At 40.5% G+C, this 18,693-nt stretch overlaps 2 protein-coding genes across 5 annotated transcripts; both read left to right on the top strand.

Moving 5' to 3' along the window:
- Nucleotides 1-978: 978 nt before the first annotated feature.
- LOC309689368 (ATP-dependent RNA helicase DDX54-like) lies at nucleotides 979-7,257 on the top strand. Of its 4 annotated transcripts, none has more exons than XR_014271341.1 (6): nucleotides 979-1,406; nucleotides 5,673-5,821; nucleotides 5,912-6,025; nucleotides 6,115-6,225; nucleotides 6,341-6,432; nucleotides 6,588-7,257. XR_014271341.1 is itself a non-coding variant. In XM_082505731.1 (6 exons), exons 1-5 carry the CDS (start codon nucleotides 4,556-4,558, stop codon nucleotides 6,351-6,353), a joined length of 471 nt encoding a protein of 156 aa, XP_082361857.1. In that variant the 5' UTR covers nucleotides 3,337-4,555; the 3' UTR covers nucleotides 6,354-6,432; nucleotides 6,588-7,257. The 4 variants fall into 4 exon arrangements, 2 of the variants coding, with proteins under 2 accessions (XP_082361857.1, XP_082361858.1); XM_082505731.1 differs by lacking the exon at nucleotides 979-1,406 and adding an exon at nucleotides 3,337-4,639; XM_082505732.1 differs by lacking the exon at nucleotides 979-1,406 and adding an exon at nucleotides 3,340-4,668.
- A 1,057-nt stretch (nucleotides 7,258-8,314) lies between these two features.
- On the top strand, nucleotides 8,315-12,951 carry LOC309689367 (ATP-dependent RNA helicase DDX54-like). The gene is made up of 4 exons (XM_082505730.1): nucleotides 8,315-8,406; nucleotides 12,044-12,192; nucleotides 12,283-12,396; nucleotides 12,482-12,951. Exons 3-4 carry the CDS (start codon nucleotides 12,347-12,349, stop codon nucleotides 12,771-12,773), a joined length of 342 nt encoding a protein of 113 aa, XP_082361856.1. The 5' UTR covers nucleotides 8,315-8,406; nucleotides 12,044-12,192; nucleotides 12,283-12,346; the 3' UTR covers nucleotides 12,774-12,951.
- The last annotated feature ends 5,742 nt before the right edge of the window (nucleotides 12,952-18,693 follow it).

Genomic DNA, 18,693 nt, shown 5'->3' with positions numbered 1-18,693 from the left:
TTTGTTGTGTCGTGCCTCTCCCAGGTCGTGGCCGTGGCCGACGAGGTCCAAACGTACAGAGCTCCGGTGACCACAAAGCACGCTCGGAGCTGAAAACAAAGGATCAGATCATGAAGCAGCGCAAGAAAAAGCAGAAGCACCAGTTCCTGCAGGGCGGGGGGATGAGGAAGCTCCGCTCCAAGAACAAAAAGTGGCTCGGAGAAGTTAAAAAGTCAGGTTTTGGAAGGGGTGGCCATAAGAAAGGCAAGCTGAGGAAGAAACTGTGAGGAGGACAGAGGGTTGATGGTGTGGAGGACATCACGAGGAACTGGGTGATAAGCGTCAGAATCATCTGAGAACATCACCAAAGATTTTCCTGGCGCTTTGTGTGACTGTAGATTAAGGAGAAAATCATTTGTGAATCTTTACACTGCAGAAATGCACGTCACTTCTTCCTTGATGGCCTGCTGAACTCTGCGTTTGCCACAGAGTTATGTTTAATTATGATCCACTAACCTGGATTTACTACTTGTAAGCATGTTGGCAGTCTAATAAAAGTGTTTTGGAGTACTGAAATATGTCTTATCAAAATGGTAAAATACAGATATTAAATATTGTGTGCTTAATTTGCAGTTAGTTTCAAAAATCGTCTCGCCCATCTTTTCTTAAAATAAGAGGTGCTCTATAAAAATGACATTAAATTCTGTAAACGTGCTCTATTTGCAATTATTTATCATTACTGTTGTCCAAGTGGTCTCATTTCAAAGTTGAAAGCGAGCATCGGAACGGGCAAGAAAGGCGACTTTTAATTGACTTTGAATGTGTTGTGGTTACTGATATCAGATGGGCTGGGTTGAGAAACTGGCTTAGAATTCCTCTTGCCTTCAGCATGGCCACGCCCCTCTGACTTCTGCAATCAACAAGGCATTTTTACCCAGGGAAATGTTTATTTCGCGTTTCAGTTTGGACTGTTCTCTGTAAATTCCTGAGAAAATTTGAGAAGATCAGGAGTGTCTGAAAAACGTAAAACAGCCCATCTGTCACCAACAGCAATGCTGCCTTCAAAGTCACTTAAATCACCCTTTTTTTTTTTCTGGCATGTGATTGGCTGATTAGATATTTGCATTCACAAGCAGCTGAATAGGTTAGTGCAGGGGTCAGCAACCTGCGGCTCTTTAGTCCTTTTAGTGCGGCTCTGCGTGGTTTGGGAAAATAAATTATTTTTTTAAGTAATTAGCTGAAGTGTATTTTATTTATGTTAGTTCTTTTTTAACTTGTAGTTCTAAATTGGAAGATTACTGTGATATTGAAATATAAATATAAAATTATATTCTATTAGTTTTTGAACGCTCAAAATAAGCGTCACACTTGCGGAAGCCGATATACCCGCCGAAACGCCGTGCATTTATCGAGACTTTCAACCCCAGGTAGGCTAATTATCAATCTTCGGATCCACATTATGTCAGCAGCTCCACCGTGAACTATGTTAAAAACAAACACCGCTCACGCCTCACAGATGACAGCTTACAGTCCTGCGTAAAGATGAAAGTGACTTCATACAGCTCCGATTTGCAGACGCTGTGCGCAGAGATTCAGGAGCAGAAGTCCCATTGTAAACATATCACGGCAGACCCAACGATGTTTCCATGAACACGCTTTACAGCTTCTCTTTATTGACCACTTTTCACACACGGTTGCTGTATGCATACAGCCGGTGTTAAAGCTCACAGCCCGACACATACCAACACAACAGCATAGAGAGCACAGACGTTAAGGCGCCGAGGCGTGATCGCGGGTGCCGCTCAGGTGCGTCCGCCTCCCCTGCAGCGGCGCTGCAGACCACGCCCCGCCACACACATTAACCAGGTAAAATACATATTGTCAGGGTTCCTGGGTCGGTGACCCAGTGTTTTCAGTTTTGTTCATGTTCATATATATATATAGCATATAGTAAACAATGAATCTGTAAACGACAGCTGTTGACATTTTTTAAAAATGAATGAAAAAGCATATTTAAATAATCAACATACATGATTTAAATATAAACACACACGTGACAAGAGACAGAACGTGTAGAAGATATATGCAGAAAGAGCTTTCAGTGGTCAGCTGATAACATGATATCTAAAAAATACATAGCTCATTTTCCTGTCTGTTAGTTGGACATGCTAACCTGTTAACAAGCTCCTATATTCACCCATACAGTTTGTAGATCATTTTGCTAAAATAGGTAAAATCTCCACTCTTTCAGGGCACTAATAGGCTAAAGGCATATTACAAAAGGTCATTCATGTATTCACAGATTCTCTGTAGTTATTCTGCTGCTCATTCACCTGTAAAAACCACACCAATCATTATTTCAACAGCCTTTTTATTTTGGAACAAAAGCATTTGACGATATGACTTACAGGACGTTACCAAATTCATGAAGCTATATTTGTGAGTTTATTTATCAATATCAGTTTAATGTAAACAGACTGATGTAGTAATAGACAGTAAAATGTTGGTGCGTGTGTAATATATGAGCGTTTATGTTTCTCTACATGGGTAAAAGTACTCCATGTCGCCCTCTGGTGGTAGCAACCAACTATGAAAAGAATGGATGTTGGATCTTAACTAAATGATAAAAAGTTTTATTACTTTGTATTACTTTCTTTAGTTTGGTAAAATTTACAGTTTTAATCCCGTAAGAAAATAAATCACTATCATAGAGAGGGATATTAGTAATTCGTTTGTTAATAACACTTTGTTTGTGTTTGCTAATGTTTCGACAGGAAAATGGTTTTCTACAAAGTTGTTTCATGTACAGAGTAACACACACACACACACACACACACACACACACACACACACACACGTATGACTTTGCCGGTTTCAGCTGAAACAATTTCAGTGTTTCAAACCATGTTCCAGGATTTTTCCTTCACCATTTATGAGGTTTCAAGAAGAAGATAAACGACAGATATGAATGTTTGAAAAAGTTATAGATGAAAAGATGAAAAATACTCAAAGGATAAATTCAATTGGTTTATTGTTTTATGAATAAGTTGAAAAAGAAAAAGTTAAACAAGTAAATAATGAAACAAGGTAAAATGAAGTAAGCACAAAAAGTTAAGTAAATAATGAAACAAGGTAAAATGAAGTAAGAACAAAACGTCAACAAGTAAATAATGAAACAAGGTAAAATGAAGTAAGAACAAAACGTTAACAAGTAAATAATGAAACAAGGTAAAATGAAGTAAGAACAAAACGTTAACAAGTAAATAATGAAACAAGGTAAAATGAAGTAAGAACAAAACGTTAACAAGTAAATAATGAAACAAGGTAAAATGAAGCAAGCACAAAAAGTTAAGTAAATAATGAAACAAGGTAGAGGAGAGAAAACCCCAACAATCCCCTCTGAGCACGCACTAGGCGACAGTGGGGAGGAAAAACTGCCTTTAAACGGGCAGAAACCTCCGGCAGAACCAGGCTCAGGAGGGGACAGTCAACTGCCGGGACTGGTTGGGGAGGTGAACAGAGGTGGAGCAAGACGAGGCTACACCTGCTGAGGAAGCAGTAGAGTTCCTCCTCCAGGGCCAGCGGAAGCGTTTGTTCTTCTTTTTCATGCAGTTTTCTACAAGAGCTTTTTTTTCCAGGATGAGGGTTCTCAACTCATCGATGGTTTCTTTGTTTTGTTTCTCAAGCTTCTTGCACGTTTTCTCCACCTCTTCCAACGTTGCTTGTTTTTCTTCAAGCTTTTCCCTGAGCTCTTTGGATGTTTCCTCCTGCATTATCTTGTCCTTGTGCATGTCTGCGTTTCTTTGTTGTACTTCTTTGTACATGTCTTGTAGCTCCTCATTTCTTTTGTGGATATCTTGGAGCGTACGCTGCAGGTCGTCATGTATGTTGTCTTGTTCTTGCTTTTGCGCCTGCATTTCAGTGTGTTTGCGCTTCAAGTTGTTGTATTCCAACAATATCCCCTTAGTGAGCTCGGAGTTGTTTCTTGCCATTTGCTCCATCCTTTTCTGCATGTGCGAGCATTGTTTGTCCAGTTTTTCTTTTTCCCCTTCTAGTTGCTTTTTCTCGTGAAGAAGGTCTTTATTTTGGCGCAGAGTATCATCCACCTTCTCTTTCAGCATTCTGTATTTTTCCTCCGTGACTTTGAGTTTGTGCTCCATGTCTCTTTGCCTTTTCTCCTGTTCTTCCTTCTGTTGGAGGATTTCTTTATTTTTTTTCACAGCTTCATCGAAGTTTGTTTGGAGCAGCCGATTCATTTGGTCCATATATTGGAGATCCCATTCTGTCTTCTCAACAGTAGCTTTGCTGTCTTTAAGCTGGTTGGACATCTCCTTTAGTTCCACGCTCTTTTGCTTGTTTTCCTTAATTAGGAAGACAATCTGCTCTCGGGCTTGTCCAAACTTGATTCCCCAACCCTCATTAATAATATTTATGTCGGGCTGGCGTTTTTGTCTTTCTTCCAGGTTCTTATTTTGCGCTTCCATCTGTCTACACTTCTCCTCCAGTTGAAGTTTCTCTTCTTCAATCTGTTGAATTTTATTCTGGAGATGGTAGTTTTCCTTCTTACTGTCATGTAATGCCCTTTGGACGGCTAAGAGGTCATTTGGGGAAATTGGCCGGCCACGACAGGAAGGAGAAGCGGCGTAATCTTTTTGCCTTGGTTGGTGTCTTGTTGGATACATGTTGAAGGTTGTACACGACAACTCTGAAAAGGTTTCCAAAAGTTTCTGTGGTGAACGTGTGAAGGCTGCAAACACAAATGCTGCGAAGACACGAACTAAAAAACTGCTGTGTGTCACCCCTGTTTAAGGAAAAACTTCAAAGGATCGTGTAGTGACATCATAACTCCGTGAGCCAATGAGATTGTCATGTGACATTTTGGAATGGGGATATTTTTTTTTAAACCGTTTTCAAATTTAACTTAATATTTGACTGTTTCTTAACTGACCTGTTTAGCTGATTAAGAAATGAATTGAAATGAGCATCACTAACGTTATATAACAGACAACAGAAAAAAAACAGTTTTTTTTCTAAGTAATAGAGGTATAATACATTTTTTAAAAATTTTTTTAAATTATCCTACTTTTTATAAGAGGGAACATTATTTAAAGAATATGTATTTAATTGGAAAACTCTCTATTCGTCTAAAGGCTATAACAAGAAAGGTGAGCTTCCTGCTCAAAAATGAAATGACCAAAATAAATGGAGCATTTCTCTGCAATTACAAACTCTGTGTAAACAATCTTGGTTTCAAAATAAGGCTAATGCTGGTGAGATGTCATCACAGGTGTAAATATTACTGCAGATGTTACTATGTCAAAGTTTCACAACTGTCTTATGTTTATTTATGTAGGCAAGACCTACTTTTCACTTTTTTGCTTTGCTATATGTTCTTGAGTGTATTAGTTTGCCAGCAGCACGAACATGTACTAGTGTCAATAATAATAGTACGGTGGATTAGAAAACCTGCTCACAAGTTGAATAAACACCCAGGATTGTTTCATCATTTTCATTCAAAACCAATATTTGAGTCAAAATGAGAAAGTTGTTTGTGCTGTCTGATGAAGAAGAAGCAAAATAAAGTGCAGTTTTGATGTAGATGATGTTGTATACAAACTAGAAGAGGAAGATAGTAGGATCTCTGTATCATGCTTTGTCACTTTGTACCATGTAATTCTTTCTATTTCCACCAGGGGGTGTTTTCAGAAGTGGTAGGTGGTAAAAGAAGAGGTCAGCAGGAAGATGGCGAAGAGCGACCAAAGACCAAGAAAAAGAGGCAGTCAGGCAAAGATGAAGAGTATTATATCCCTTACAGACCTAAAGACTTTGACTCTGAGAGAGGGTGAGGCATTAAACTGTTGCATCTGTTTCTTTAAAAAATGTGAATGGCTTTGTGTTTTATGCTGTTTTGTCCTGTGTTATGCGTCGACAGGTTGAGTCTCGGTGGAGAGGGCAGTGCTTTTGAACAGCAGGCCTCTTCAGCTGTCCTTGATCTCATGGGAGATGAAGGCGATCGCCTTAACCAGCAGAAGAAAATGATGAAATGGTACAAATTTCCCTATGTTTGACTCAGTATCCACCAAATGGTCATTTCAAACTATAATTTAAAGTCTTTTTTCCCCCTTCTTTTTTTAGGGACCGTAAGAGGAAGCGTTTTGTGAGAGAAACGGGAAAAGAAGACCAGAAGAAGAAGATCAAAACAGACAGCGGTCAGGTTATCAGTAACAAGAAGAACAGGAAGAACTTGTATCCTTCCAACAAAAAGCTTCTCTGTGTGCTGCTCTCAATGACCCTCTTCTCTACTCCTATGACAATATTAAGCTGTACTGTGAAGATGTTGTATCACTTGACAACATGTCAGTTATGAGGAGTGAAGGAAAAAATACAAGATTGATGATACAGGATCTGGATCAGATGGAGAAACAGGCGGAGGAGGCAGGAAGCCAGCAAGAGGTAGGAAGGCATCAAAATGAATAGCACAAACATGTTAAATATAGACCATCAGCCACCATGTTTTAACTCAACTCTAAAGGTAAATACTTCAAGTCCCTCTTCCAGCCTTGCGAGCTATAACCTCCAACCTCTTTGTTGTGTCGTGCCTCTCCCAGGTCGTGGCCGTGGCCGACGAGGTCCAAACGTACAGAGCTCCGGTGACCACAAAGCACGCTCGGAGCTGAAAACAAAGGATCAGATCATGAAGCAGCGCAAGAAAAAGCAGAAGCACCAGTTCCTGCAGGGCGGGGGGATGAGGAAGCTCCGCTCCAAGAACAAAAAGTGGCTCGGAGAAGTTAAAAAGTCAGGTTTTGGAAGGGGTGGCCATAAGAAAGGCAAGCTGAGGAAGAAACTGGGAGGAGGACAGAGGGTTGATGGTGTGGAGGACATCACGAGGAACTGGGTGATAAGCGTCAGAATCATCTGAGAACATCACCAAAGATTTTCCTGGCGCTTTGTGTGACTGTAGATTAAGGAGAAAATCATTTGTGAATCTTTACACTGCAGAAATGCACGTCACTTCTTCCTTGATGGCCTGCTGAACTCTGCGTTTGCCACAGAGTTATGTTTAATTATGATCCACTAACCTGGATTTACTACTTGTAAGCATGTTGGCAGTCTAATAAAAGTGTTTTGGAGTACTGAAATATGTCTTATCAAAATGGTAAAATACAGATATTAAATATTGTGTGCTTAATTTGCAGTTAGTTTCAAAAATCGTCTCGCCCATCTTTTCTTAAAATAAGAGGTGCTCTATAAAAATGACATTAAATTCTGTAAACGTGCTCTATTTGCAATTATTTATCATTACTGTTGTCCAAGTGGTCTCATTTCAAAGTTGAAAGCGAGCATCGGAACGGGCAAGAAAGGCGACTTTTAATTGACTTTGAATGTGTTGTGGTTACTGATATCAGATGGGCTGGGTTGAGAAACTGGCTTAGAATTCCTCTTGCCTTCAGCATGGCCACGCCCCTCTGACTTCTGCAATCAACAAGGCATTTTTACCCAGGGAAATGTTTATTTCGCTTTTCAGTTTGGACTGTTCTCTGTAAATTCCTGAGAAAATTTGAGAAGATCAGGAGTGTCTGAAAAACGTAAAACAGCCCACCTGTCACCAACAGCAATGCTGCCTTCAAAGTCACTTAAATCACCCTTTTTTTTTTCTGGCATGTGATTGGCTGATTAGATATTTGCATTCACAAGCAGCTGAATAGGTTAGTGCAGGGGTCAGCAACCTGCGGCTCTTTAGTCCTTTTAGTGCGGCTCTGCGTGGTTTGGGAAAATAAATTATTTTTTTAAGTAATTAGCTGAAGTGTATTTTATTTATGTTAGTTCTTTTTTAACTTGTAGTTCTAAATTGGAAGATTACTGTGATATTGAAATATAAATATAAAATTATATTCTATTAGTTTTTGAACGCTCAAAATAAGCGTCACACTTGCGGAAGCCGATATACCCGCCGAAACGCCGTGCATTTATCGAGACTTTCAACCCCAGGTAGGCTAATTATCAATCTTCGGATCCACATTATGTCAGCAGCTCCACCGTGAACTATGTTAAAAACAAACACCGCTCACGCCTCACAGGTGACAGCTTACAGTCCTGCTAAAGATGAAAGTGACTTCATACAGCTCCGATTTGCAGACGCTGTGCGCAGAGATTCAGGAGCAGAAGTCCCATTGTAAACATATCACGGCAGACCCAACGATGTTTCCATGAACACGCTTTACAGCTTCTCTTTATTGACCACTTTTCACACACGGTTGCTGTATGCATACAGCCGGTGTTAAAGCTCACAGCCCGACACATACCAACACAACAGCATAGAGAGCACAGACGTTAAGGCGCCGAGGCGTGATCGCGGGTGCCGCTCAGGTGCGTCCGCCTCCCCTGCAGCGGCGCTGCAGACCACGCCCCGCCACACACATTAACCAGGTAAAATACATATTGTCAGGGTTCCTGGGTCGGTGACCCAGTGTTTTCAGTTTTGTTCATGTTCATATATATATATAGCATATAGTAAACAATGAATCTGTAAACGACAGCTGTTGACATTTTTTAAAAATGAATGAAAAAGCATATTTAAATAATCAACATACATGATTTAAATATAAACACACACGTGACAAGAGACAGAACGTGTAGAAGATATATGCAGAAAGAGCTTTCAGTGGTCAGCTGATAACATGATATCTAAAAAATACATAGCTCATTTTCCTGTCTGTTAGTTGGACATGCTAACCTGTTAACAAGCTCCTATATTCACCCATACAGTTTGTAGATCATTTTGCTAAAATAGGTAAAATCTCCACTCTTTCAGGGCACTAATAGGCTAAAGGCATATTACAAAAGGTCATTCATGTATTCACAGATTCTCTGTAGTTATTCTGCTGCTCATTCACCTGTAAAAACCACACCAATCATTATTTCAACAGCCTTTTTATTTTGGAACAAAAGCATTTGACGATATGACTTACAGGACGTTACCAAATTCATGAAGCTATATTTGTGAGTTTATTTATCAATATCAGTTTAATGTAAACAGACTGATGTAGTAATAGACAGTAAAATGTTGGTGCGTGTGTAATATATGAGCGTTTATGTTTCTCTACATGGGTAAAAGTACTCCATGTCGCCCTCTGGTGGTAGCAACCAACTATGAAAAGAATGGATGTTGGATCTTAACTAAATGATAAAAAGTTTTATTACTTTGTATTACTTTCTTTAGTTTGGTAAAATTTACAGTTTTAATCCCGTAAGAAAATAAATCACTATCATAGAGAGGGATATTAGTAATTCGTTTGTTAATAACACTTTGTTTGTGTTTGCTAATGTTTCGACAGGAAAATGGTTTTCTACAAAGTTGTTTCATGTACAGAGTAACACACACACACACACACACACACACACACACACACACACACACACGTATGACTTTGCCGGTTTCAGCTGAAACAATTTCAGTGTTTCAAACCATGTTCCAGGATTTTTCCTTCACCATTTATGAGGTTTCAAGAAGAAGATAAACGACAGATATGAATGTTTGAAAAAGTTATAGATGAAAAGATGAAAAATACTCAAAGGATAAATTCAATTGGTTTATTGTTTTATGAATAAGTTGAAAAAGAAAAAGTTAAACAAGTAAATAATGAAACAAGGTAAAATGAAGTAAGCACAAAAAGTTAAGTAAATAATGAAACAAGGTAAAATGAAGTAAGCACAAAAAGTTAAGTAAATAATGAAACAAGGTAGAGGAGAGAAAACCCCAACAATCCCCTCTGAGCACGCACTAGGCGACAGTGGGGAGGAAAAACTGCCTTTAAACGGGCAGAAACCTCCGGCAGAACCAGGCTCAGGAGGGGACAGTCAACTGCCGGGACTGGTTGGGGAGGTGAACAGAGGTGGAGCAAGACGAGGCTACACCTGCTGAGGAAGCAGTAGAGTTCCTCCTCCAGGGCCAGCGGAAGCGTTTGTTCTTCTTTTTCATGCAGTTTTCTACAAGAGCTTTTTTTTCCAGGATGAGGGTTCTCAACTCATCGATGGTTTCTTTGTTTTGTTTCTCAAGCTTCTTGCACGTTTTCTCCACCTCTTCCAACGTTGCTTGTTTTTCTTCAAGCTTTTCCCTGAGCTCTTTGGATGTTTCCTCCTGCATTATCTTGTCCTTGTGCATGTCTGCGTTTCTTTGTTGTACTTCTTTGTACATGTCTTGTAGCTCCTCATTTCTTTTGTGGATATCTTGGAGCGTACGCTGCAGGTCGTCATGTATGTTGTCTTGTTCTTGCTTTTGCGCCTGCATTTCAGTGTGTTTGCGCTTCAAGTTGTTGTATTCCAACAATATCCCCTTAGTGAGCTCGGAGTTGTTTCTCGCCATTTGCTCCATCCTTTTCTGCATGTGCGAGCATTGTTTGTCCAGTTTTTCTTTTTCCCCTTCTAGTTGCTTTTTCTCGTGAAGAAGGTCTTTATTTTGGCGCAGAGTATCATCCACCTTCTCTTTCAGCATTCTGTATTTTTCCTCCGTGACTTTGAGTTTGTGCTCCATGTCTCTTTGCCTTTTCTCCTGTTCTTCCTTCTGTTGGAGGATTTCTTTATTTTTTTTCACAGCTTCATCGAAGTTTGTTTGGAGCAGCCGATTCATTTGGTCCATATATTGGAGATCCCATTCTGTCTTCTCAACAGTAGCTTTGCTGTCTTTAAGCTGGTTGGACATCTCCTTTAGTTCCACGCTCTTTTGCTTGTTTTCCTTAATTAGGAAGACAATCTGCTCTCGGGCTTGTCCAAACTTGATTCCCCAACCCTCATTAATAATATTTATGTCGGGCTGGCGTTTTTGTCTTTCTTCCAGGTTCTTATTTTGCGCTTCCATCTGTCTACACTTCTCCTCCAGTTGAAGTTTCTCTTCTTCAATCTGTTGAATTTTATTCTGGAGATGGTAGTTTTCCTTCTTACTGTCATGTAATGCCCTTTGGACGGCTAAGAGGTCATTTGGGGAAATTGGCCGGCCACGACAGGAAGGAGAAGCGGCGTAATCTTTTTGCCTTGGTTGGTGTCTTGTTGGATACATGTTGAAGGTTGTACACGACAACTCTGAAAAGGTTTCCAAAAGTTTCTGTGGTGAACGTGTGAAGGCTGCAAACACAAATGCTGCGAAGACACGAACTAAAAAACTGCTGTGTGTCACCCCTGTTTAAGGAAAAACTTCAAAGGATCGTGTAGTGACATCATAACTCCGTGAGCCAATGAGATTGTCATGTGACATTTTGGAATGGGGATATTTTTTTTTAAACCGTTTTCAAATTTAACTTAATATTTGACTGTTTCTTAACTGACCTGTTTAGCTGATTAAGAAATGAATTGAAATGAGCATCACTAACGTTATATAACAGACAACAGAAAAAAAACAGGTTTTTTTCTAAGTAATAGAGGTATAATACATTTTTTAAAATTTTTTTTAAATTATCCTACTTTTTATAAGAGGGAACATTATTTAAAGAATATGTATTTAATTGGAAAACTCTCTATTCGTCTAAAGGCTATAACAAGAAAGGTGAGCTTCCTGCTCAAAAATGAAATGACCAAAATAAATGGAGCATTTCTCTGCAATTACAAACTCTGTGTAAACAATCTTGGTTTCAAAATAAGGCTAATGCTGGTGAGATGTCATCACAGGTGTAAATATTACTGCAGATGTTACTATGTCAAAGTTTCACAACTGTCTTATGTTTATTTATGTAGGCAAGACCTACTTTTCACTTTTTTGCTTTGCTATATGTTCTTGAGTGTATTAGTTTGCCAGCAGCACGAACATGTACTAGTGTCAATAATAATAGTACGGTGGATTAGAAAACCTGCTCACAAGTTGAATAAACACCCAGGATTGTTTCATCATTTTCATTCAAAACCAATATTTGAGTCAAAATGAGAAAGTTGTTTGTGCTGTCTGATGAAGAAGAAGCAAAATAAAGTGCAGTTTTGATGTAGATGATGTTGTATACAAACTAGAAGAGGAAGATAGTAGGATCTCTGTATCATGCTTTGTCACTTTGTACCATGTAATTCTTTCTATTTCCACCAGGGGGTGTTTTCAGAAGTGGTAGGTGGTAAAAGAAGAGGTCAGCAGGAAGATGGCGAAGAGCGACCAAAGACCAAGAAAAAGAGGCAGTCAGGCAAAGATGAAGAGTATTATATCCCTTACAGACCTAAAGACTTTGACTCTGAGAGAGGGTGAGGCATTAAACTGTTGCATCTGTTTCTTTAAAAAATGTGAATGGCTTTGTGTTTTATGCTGTTTTGTCCTGTGTTATGCGTCGACAGGTTGAGTCTCGGTGGAGAGGGCAGTGCTTTTGAACAGCAGGCCTCTTCAGCTGTCCTTGATCTCATGGGAGATGAAGGCGATCGCCTTAACCAGCAGAAGAAAATGATGAAATGGTACAAATTTCCCTATGACTCAGTATCCACCAAATGGTCATTTCAAACTATAATTTAAAGTCTTTTTCCCCCCTTCTTTTTTTAGGGACCGTAAGAGGAAGCGTTTTGTGAGAGAAACGGGAAAAGAAGACCAGAAGAAGAAGATCAAAACAGACAGCGGTCAGGTTATCAGTAACAAGAAGAACAGGAAGAACTTGTATCCTTCCAACAAAAAGCTTCTCTGTGTGCTGCTCTCAATGACCCTCTTCTCTACTCCTATGACAATATTAAGCTGTACTGTGAAGATGTTGTATCACTTGACAACATGTCTCTGCAACCTCAAGCATAACCTATTTTTTAGCAGTGTAAAACCATCTCATATGAAAGATCTCATATGAAAGATCAAATAACAAACATAATGGAGGTTTTGGGCTTAACGACTACTTTTCTCTCTTTTGTCTCTTTAGGCACTAGGATCAGCACCTTCACGCAGGCTGACCTGGCATCATGCAGCATCAGGTACGTCGACATCAGTGAAGAAGAGAAACATGCCGACTGGTTCTCCTTCACCGTGTCCGACGGGACAAATGAGGTGAATGGCAGAAGATTTTTACGATACCTGGTAGCTTAACATGTTTTAAAATTCATTCATGAAGGAGGTCTTGATGCAGATATCTACTGACTACAACAGAAGCTCTGAAATATTATTTGTTCTTCCTAAAGACTAATTGGGTTTTAAAAATAACTTCCCATTTTGGCCAAGACATAAGTCAACAGTCCTTGTGTGTCCAAAGAGGGACCTTTAATCTTTAAAGTGCAGGGAACAACCTTAAATGGTGCAGAAGCTGTTGACAGGAATTAAGAAAGAAAACCAGAAAGAGAAATGTTTTCTGATCACTTAAACACTTAGCTTAATTAAAAAAAAACCTTAACGGTGTCATTAAATTGAAAGGCATTAAAGAAATGCAAAAAAACTAACAAACTCTACAGCTTTTATAACAGTGGGAAAGTAGCAGCTTCCTGTCCCGTCATCTCATGCATAAATCTGCCTTGCTAATTCAAACTAATGAGGATCACAAGGACTCGAGTAAACATGTAAAAAAGGTCATCTGACCTTCACGCCTGGCTGACTGCAATGTGTGGAAGCTTTGTGGCCACTGTGGTGCTTGGTGAAGTTGTGTAGCCCTTTGGGGTTAAACTTTTTCATCACAATGAGACTTTTCTATTTGCTCAATTGTTGAGAAAGTTCTCAGTGAAAAGTAGGAAGTTGCTGGCAGAAGGTAGTTTTGGTTACACATATGTGTATCGCTCATAGGTTGTTTCATCATCTTATTATTGTTCTTTGTCTTCAGGTTGCTCAGACTTTCTACATCACTGTCAAGCCTGTGGACGACTCCCTGCCTCTTCTTCAGGTCCCTGGCATAAGGGTGCAGGAGGGTGGGGGAAAGACCATCACTGAGTTTGAGCTGAAAGCCACCGATGCGGACACAGAGGTAACACACTGGCTACATACGTTTTCTGCAAATCTTTCACAGCTTTAATTACAGTATATGCGTGACATTATGACAAGAATCAGGTGTCACCTTCTTTGGCGGGAACTACAACAGAGACGCTTTGAGCACTTCAGAAGGTCTTAAAATAAAACAAAACAAAACTTTTCAAATGTTTAACTGAGGTCAAAATACAGCATTCAAGGGCTGATTTCTTCAGCATGCACGCTCATACTTCTCCTATAATTAAGGCTAAACTAAAGCAAATGTTGCTCTCCATCCTCTGCTGCATATATTGTAGAGTTAATAATATGCATGAAGTACTTTAAATTATCTTATTTGCCTTTTTCCTTCTTTAAGCATCTGATTCCCTTTATGAGCTGCACAATATGGTAAATGGCCTGTATTTATATAGCGCTTTACTAGTCCCTAAGGACCCCAAAGCGCTTTACATATCCAGTCATCCACCCATTCACACACACATTCACACACTGGTGATGGCAAGCTACATTGTAGCCACAGCTCCCCTGGGGCGCACTGACAGAGGCGAGGCTGCCGGACACTGGCGCCACCGGGCCCTCTGACCACCACCAGTAGGCAACGGGTGAAGTGTCTTGCCCAAGGACACAACGACCGAGACTGTCCAAGCCGGGGTTCGAACCGGCAACCTTCCGATTACAAGGCGAACTCCTAACTCTTGAGCCACAATCGCCCCAATACAAACAGATCATATCTTTGAAGCTTGGTATGATTTGTGAACTAATTGGCATCATGTTTGGAATCATCCCAAAGCACTACAGTTACCAGTTTAGAAAAGAGCTGGAGCTCTGAATATTTATTTTGAGATCATTACCTAAGCTGGCTAAACTAAGCAGCCCGTTTAAAGGATAATCCAACACTGTTAGTCCCATAAATCTGTATTATTCTGTATTCTCAGTAAAAACTTGAAGATTTATTTTCTACTGCCTTATTGTAGAATTTTACAGAATAACACCCAAAAGTGATGTTAAGGTTCGCCACTATAGATATTTTGAAGCTGATTCCTGAATTTGAGTTCTCACTATTTTGCTGGTTTGTTGGTTGTGGAGAACAAACACTGCTTCTTTATGTAGCTTCATCCTAGGGAGACATTGCAGGCAATATCACTGCAATGTGATACGATGGCACCTGCTGTACAGTTTTATTACAGTGGGATGATTGAAATGGCAGAGTGAGGCTGTGTCTGCGAGAGTGTGCGTGCTCTTTTGTGAATTTGTGGGTGTATTCATGTGCTTCTGTCTTTGTGAGGACATGTTTGGAAGGACAGGATATTTCTGTAGCATGGAAGGAGCAGCTTCATGTTTTCAGCTCACCACAGGTTGAGCAAAAGAGTGGGTGAAGTTTTGCCTTTTCTCATCCTCCTGTAAGCTTTGATATTTTTTGCTTTTCCTGCTTCAAATATTCATAAAAAAATTAGGATAATTTTCCTTTTTGTGTCATAGTGAATACTAAAAAACCATATACTACATGTTCATTTTAAAAACACATCAATTGGCTGATGGTGTATGATATTAAAAGGAAATGAAGGCTACTTTTTGATAAGGTATGCAGCAAATGCTGATCTTATCAGGTTAGTGTGGGATCACTGCAGTTATAGTTGGGATACACTGTGTACAACTGCAATTAGTGCCAATTTATGTTTCCAAATCAAACCCTTATGACTCCTTAAAATGAAGTCATGGCTTTCTGACTCCCTTCAAGTTCAATCTTTTTTCTATTCTGAAATAGTTTCATTTGAAGGACTTTTTAATACCTGAAGATCAGCTATGCCTCAGAGCTGTTGGGACTCACAAATTGGAAACCGCTGCTCCTGGGCTTTCCTTCTAAACTCCCTCAGTGGATGACATAAACCACAAAGACTTCTCTATCAGTGTATAGAGAGCCACCTGTTTCCTTCACTGCATCCAGTTTAGTGTTGCATCGGTGCCCGCATCCTGCATCCTTCGTGCTGCTGCAGATAAAACTCTGTGCCTGTTGGAAGGTAGAGGAGGGGAAAACAAAAGACTCCTTTAGATTTTGCCTTCACAGTGAGAACGAGGGCCAAAAGCTTGACCTCACATTCTTCGCCCTGATCATTTCTCCTGAATGACTCCATGTATCTGCTGTATTTTCTGTTGCGCATGTTTACTCAGCTAATTTTCAGTTTAAATCAGCAGTTCTCTCATTATGAGCCTGCTTATGTTCACCTCAAGGTTGCAGATGAGGATCAGTGTCCATCTGCTGTTGTAAAATGTTGGTCCTCCAGGCTGCAGAGAGCCACTTTAATGTGTCGCATGCTTAATTTGAAGCTTGTAAACATCATTTTCTTAATGATAATACATTTCCAATAACTGAAATAAACCTTAGCCTGAGCGCGAGAGATGGAGTCAATATGAATAAATAAAACAGATGAGATTTCTAGTTCAAACTGTAAACATCATCCCGACTGTGAGCATTTGCTCCCATATTCTGCCAAATGCTTGTACTCAATCTAAAAATATGTTTGAGATATTACTATTCTGGATATTAATGCATAATCTCTGTGGTGTTTATGCTGAGCTTCCTGAAGGTCATTTGGCCAATTTTGAAGCAGTGGGGCTCTCATCTAAGTGTTTCCTTTTCTACAACCTTCTGTGGAAGGTGTAAATGAGCAGAAACCCAGAGCCAATAATAACTTTCATATTTGATATTTTCCAAGAAATTCATTATTCGCAAAAGATTTTTACTATTAAGATTCAGTCTTTTTTGGGTGTCTCCCTCCTCACAGTAAAATTGTGTGCAAGCATAAAAATCCGCACTAATTGTCTTTAAAGACCATCGTGTGAATTAGGTTCTCCTGCTGATTTAAAAAACCTGCTGCAGTGCTTTGTAACATTTTTTGGCATATTTAAAACATTATTTTTAACCCATTTTGAACCTGTGTGGTTATTTTTGACTGACTCCTATCAGACCTGATCTGGAAACCATGGACAACTTCAAGTTCCTGGTCTAAGACAGTAAACCAAATGTGGTCAGTGACAATGGTACCCTCATAAGCTTTGAGCACAAAAGGTCTGCACCATTTCCAAAAAAATATACATATTTTATAATGATTACCCGTTGCCAGTGTAGGGACTAACGCGTTATTAAGTAACGCGTTACAGTAACTACGTTATTATTGTGGTAACGAGCACGGTAACTAGTTATTATGCCAAAATCAAGAACACGTTTATCATTACTGGGAATTAGGGTCGTTACTTCGTGTGTTACGTTCGACTTACCTCGGAAATCGGACACGGACCAGGGAATGATGTCACACTCGAGTAAACGGCGTTCTGGTTAGCCTCGTCAGAGAAGTCGGGACTCCAATATGGCGACGCCCTCGAAAACGGTTGTTTTGCTAGCCCTCTATAAAAACAAATTACTACTAAACACATATGCAGCTCATCTGCAGTCTGGAGTTACCTACATCTTCCTACTCGGAAGGCAGAATTTCCGAGTTCTGAGTACAACCGAAAGCACCACGACTGCAGTTTCCATGGTGGACGTAAAAAGCGCACGTGACGCTGTGACGTAGGCTAGAATTTTAGACCACTGAAGCACTTAATCTACCATCATATTTTATTGATCTACATGGCCTGACTGGAGGAAATATTATTTTGGTTAAATATTGACTATTGACGTCCTCAAGACCTGTGCCCCCCAGCTGTGTGGAGTCTTTCATAAACTGTTTATGCTGAGTCTGAGTCTGCAGAGGGTCCCAGTGATGTGGAAGACATCATGCCTCGTCCCTGTACCAAAGACACCACGTCCCAGTGGCCCCCCGGATTACAGGCCCGTGGCACTGACCTCCCACATCATGAAGACCCTGGAAAGGCTCATCCTGGACCAGCTGCGACCCATAGTAAGACCACACCTGGATCCCCTTCAGTTCGCTTATCAGCCTCGTCTTGGAACTGAGGATGCCATCATCTACCTGCTCAATCGTGTCTACACCCATCTGGACCAGCCGGCGAGCACTGTGAGGGTCATGTTTTTTGACTTTTCTAGTGCTTTCAATACCATCAGGCCGACCCTCCTGGGTGATAAGTTAGCAGCGATGCAGGTGGATGCTTCTCTGGTGTCCTGGATTGTAGATTACCTGACAGGAAGACCACAATATGTACGTCTCGGACAGTGTGTGTCTGACAAGGTGATCAGCAACACAGGGGCACCACAGGGGACTGTCCTCTCCCCCTTCCTCTTCACCCTCTACACCACAGACTTCAGCCACTGCACAGAGACCTGCCATCTTCAGAAGTTTTCTGATGACTCTGCGGTGGTTGGATGCATCAGCAGGGATGATGAGACAGAGTACCGGGCTGTGGTCGACTCCTTTGTCATGTGGTGTGAGCAGAATCATCTGCAGCTCAACGTGGCAAAGACCAAGGAACTGATCGTGGACTTCAGGAAGACCAGGAAACACTTGACCCCTGTTTCAATCCAGGGGGTCAGTGTTGACATTGTGGAGGACTATAAATACCTTGGAGTACACATTGAAAATAAACTGGACTGGGCTAAAAACACCACAGCACTTTACAGGAAGGGCCAGAGTCGTCTCTATTTTTTGAGGCGACTGAGGTCCTTCAGCATCTGCCAGAAAATGCTGAGGATTTTCTATGAGTCTGTTGTGGCCAGTGCGATCCTCTATGCTGTTGCATGCTGGGGGAGCAGGCTGAGGGTCGCAGATGCCAACAGACTTAATAAACTAATCCGTAAGGCCAGTAATGTTGTGGGGATGGAGCTGGACTCCCTCAAGGTGGTGTCGGAGAGGCGGATGCTGTCCAAGATA

This window comes from Aulonocara stuartgranti (genome assembly GCF_965226115.1).
Source record: "Aulonocara stuartgranti genome assembly, chromosome: 15".
NCBI lineage: Eukaryota > Metazoa > Chordata > Actinopteri > Cichliformes > Cichlidae > Aulonocara > Aulonocara stuartgranti.
This window is presented reverse-complemented; position numbering and strand designations above follow the sequence as displayed.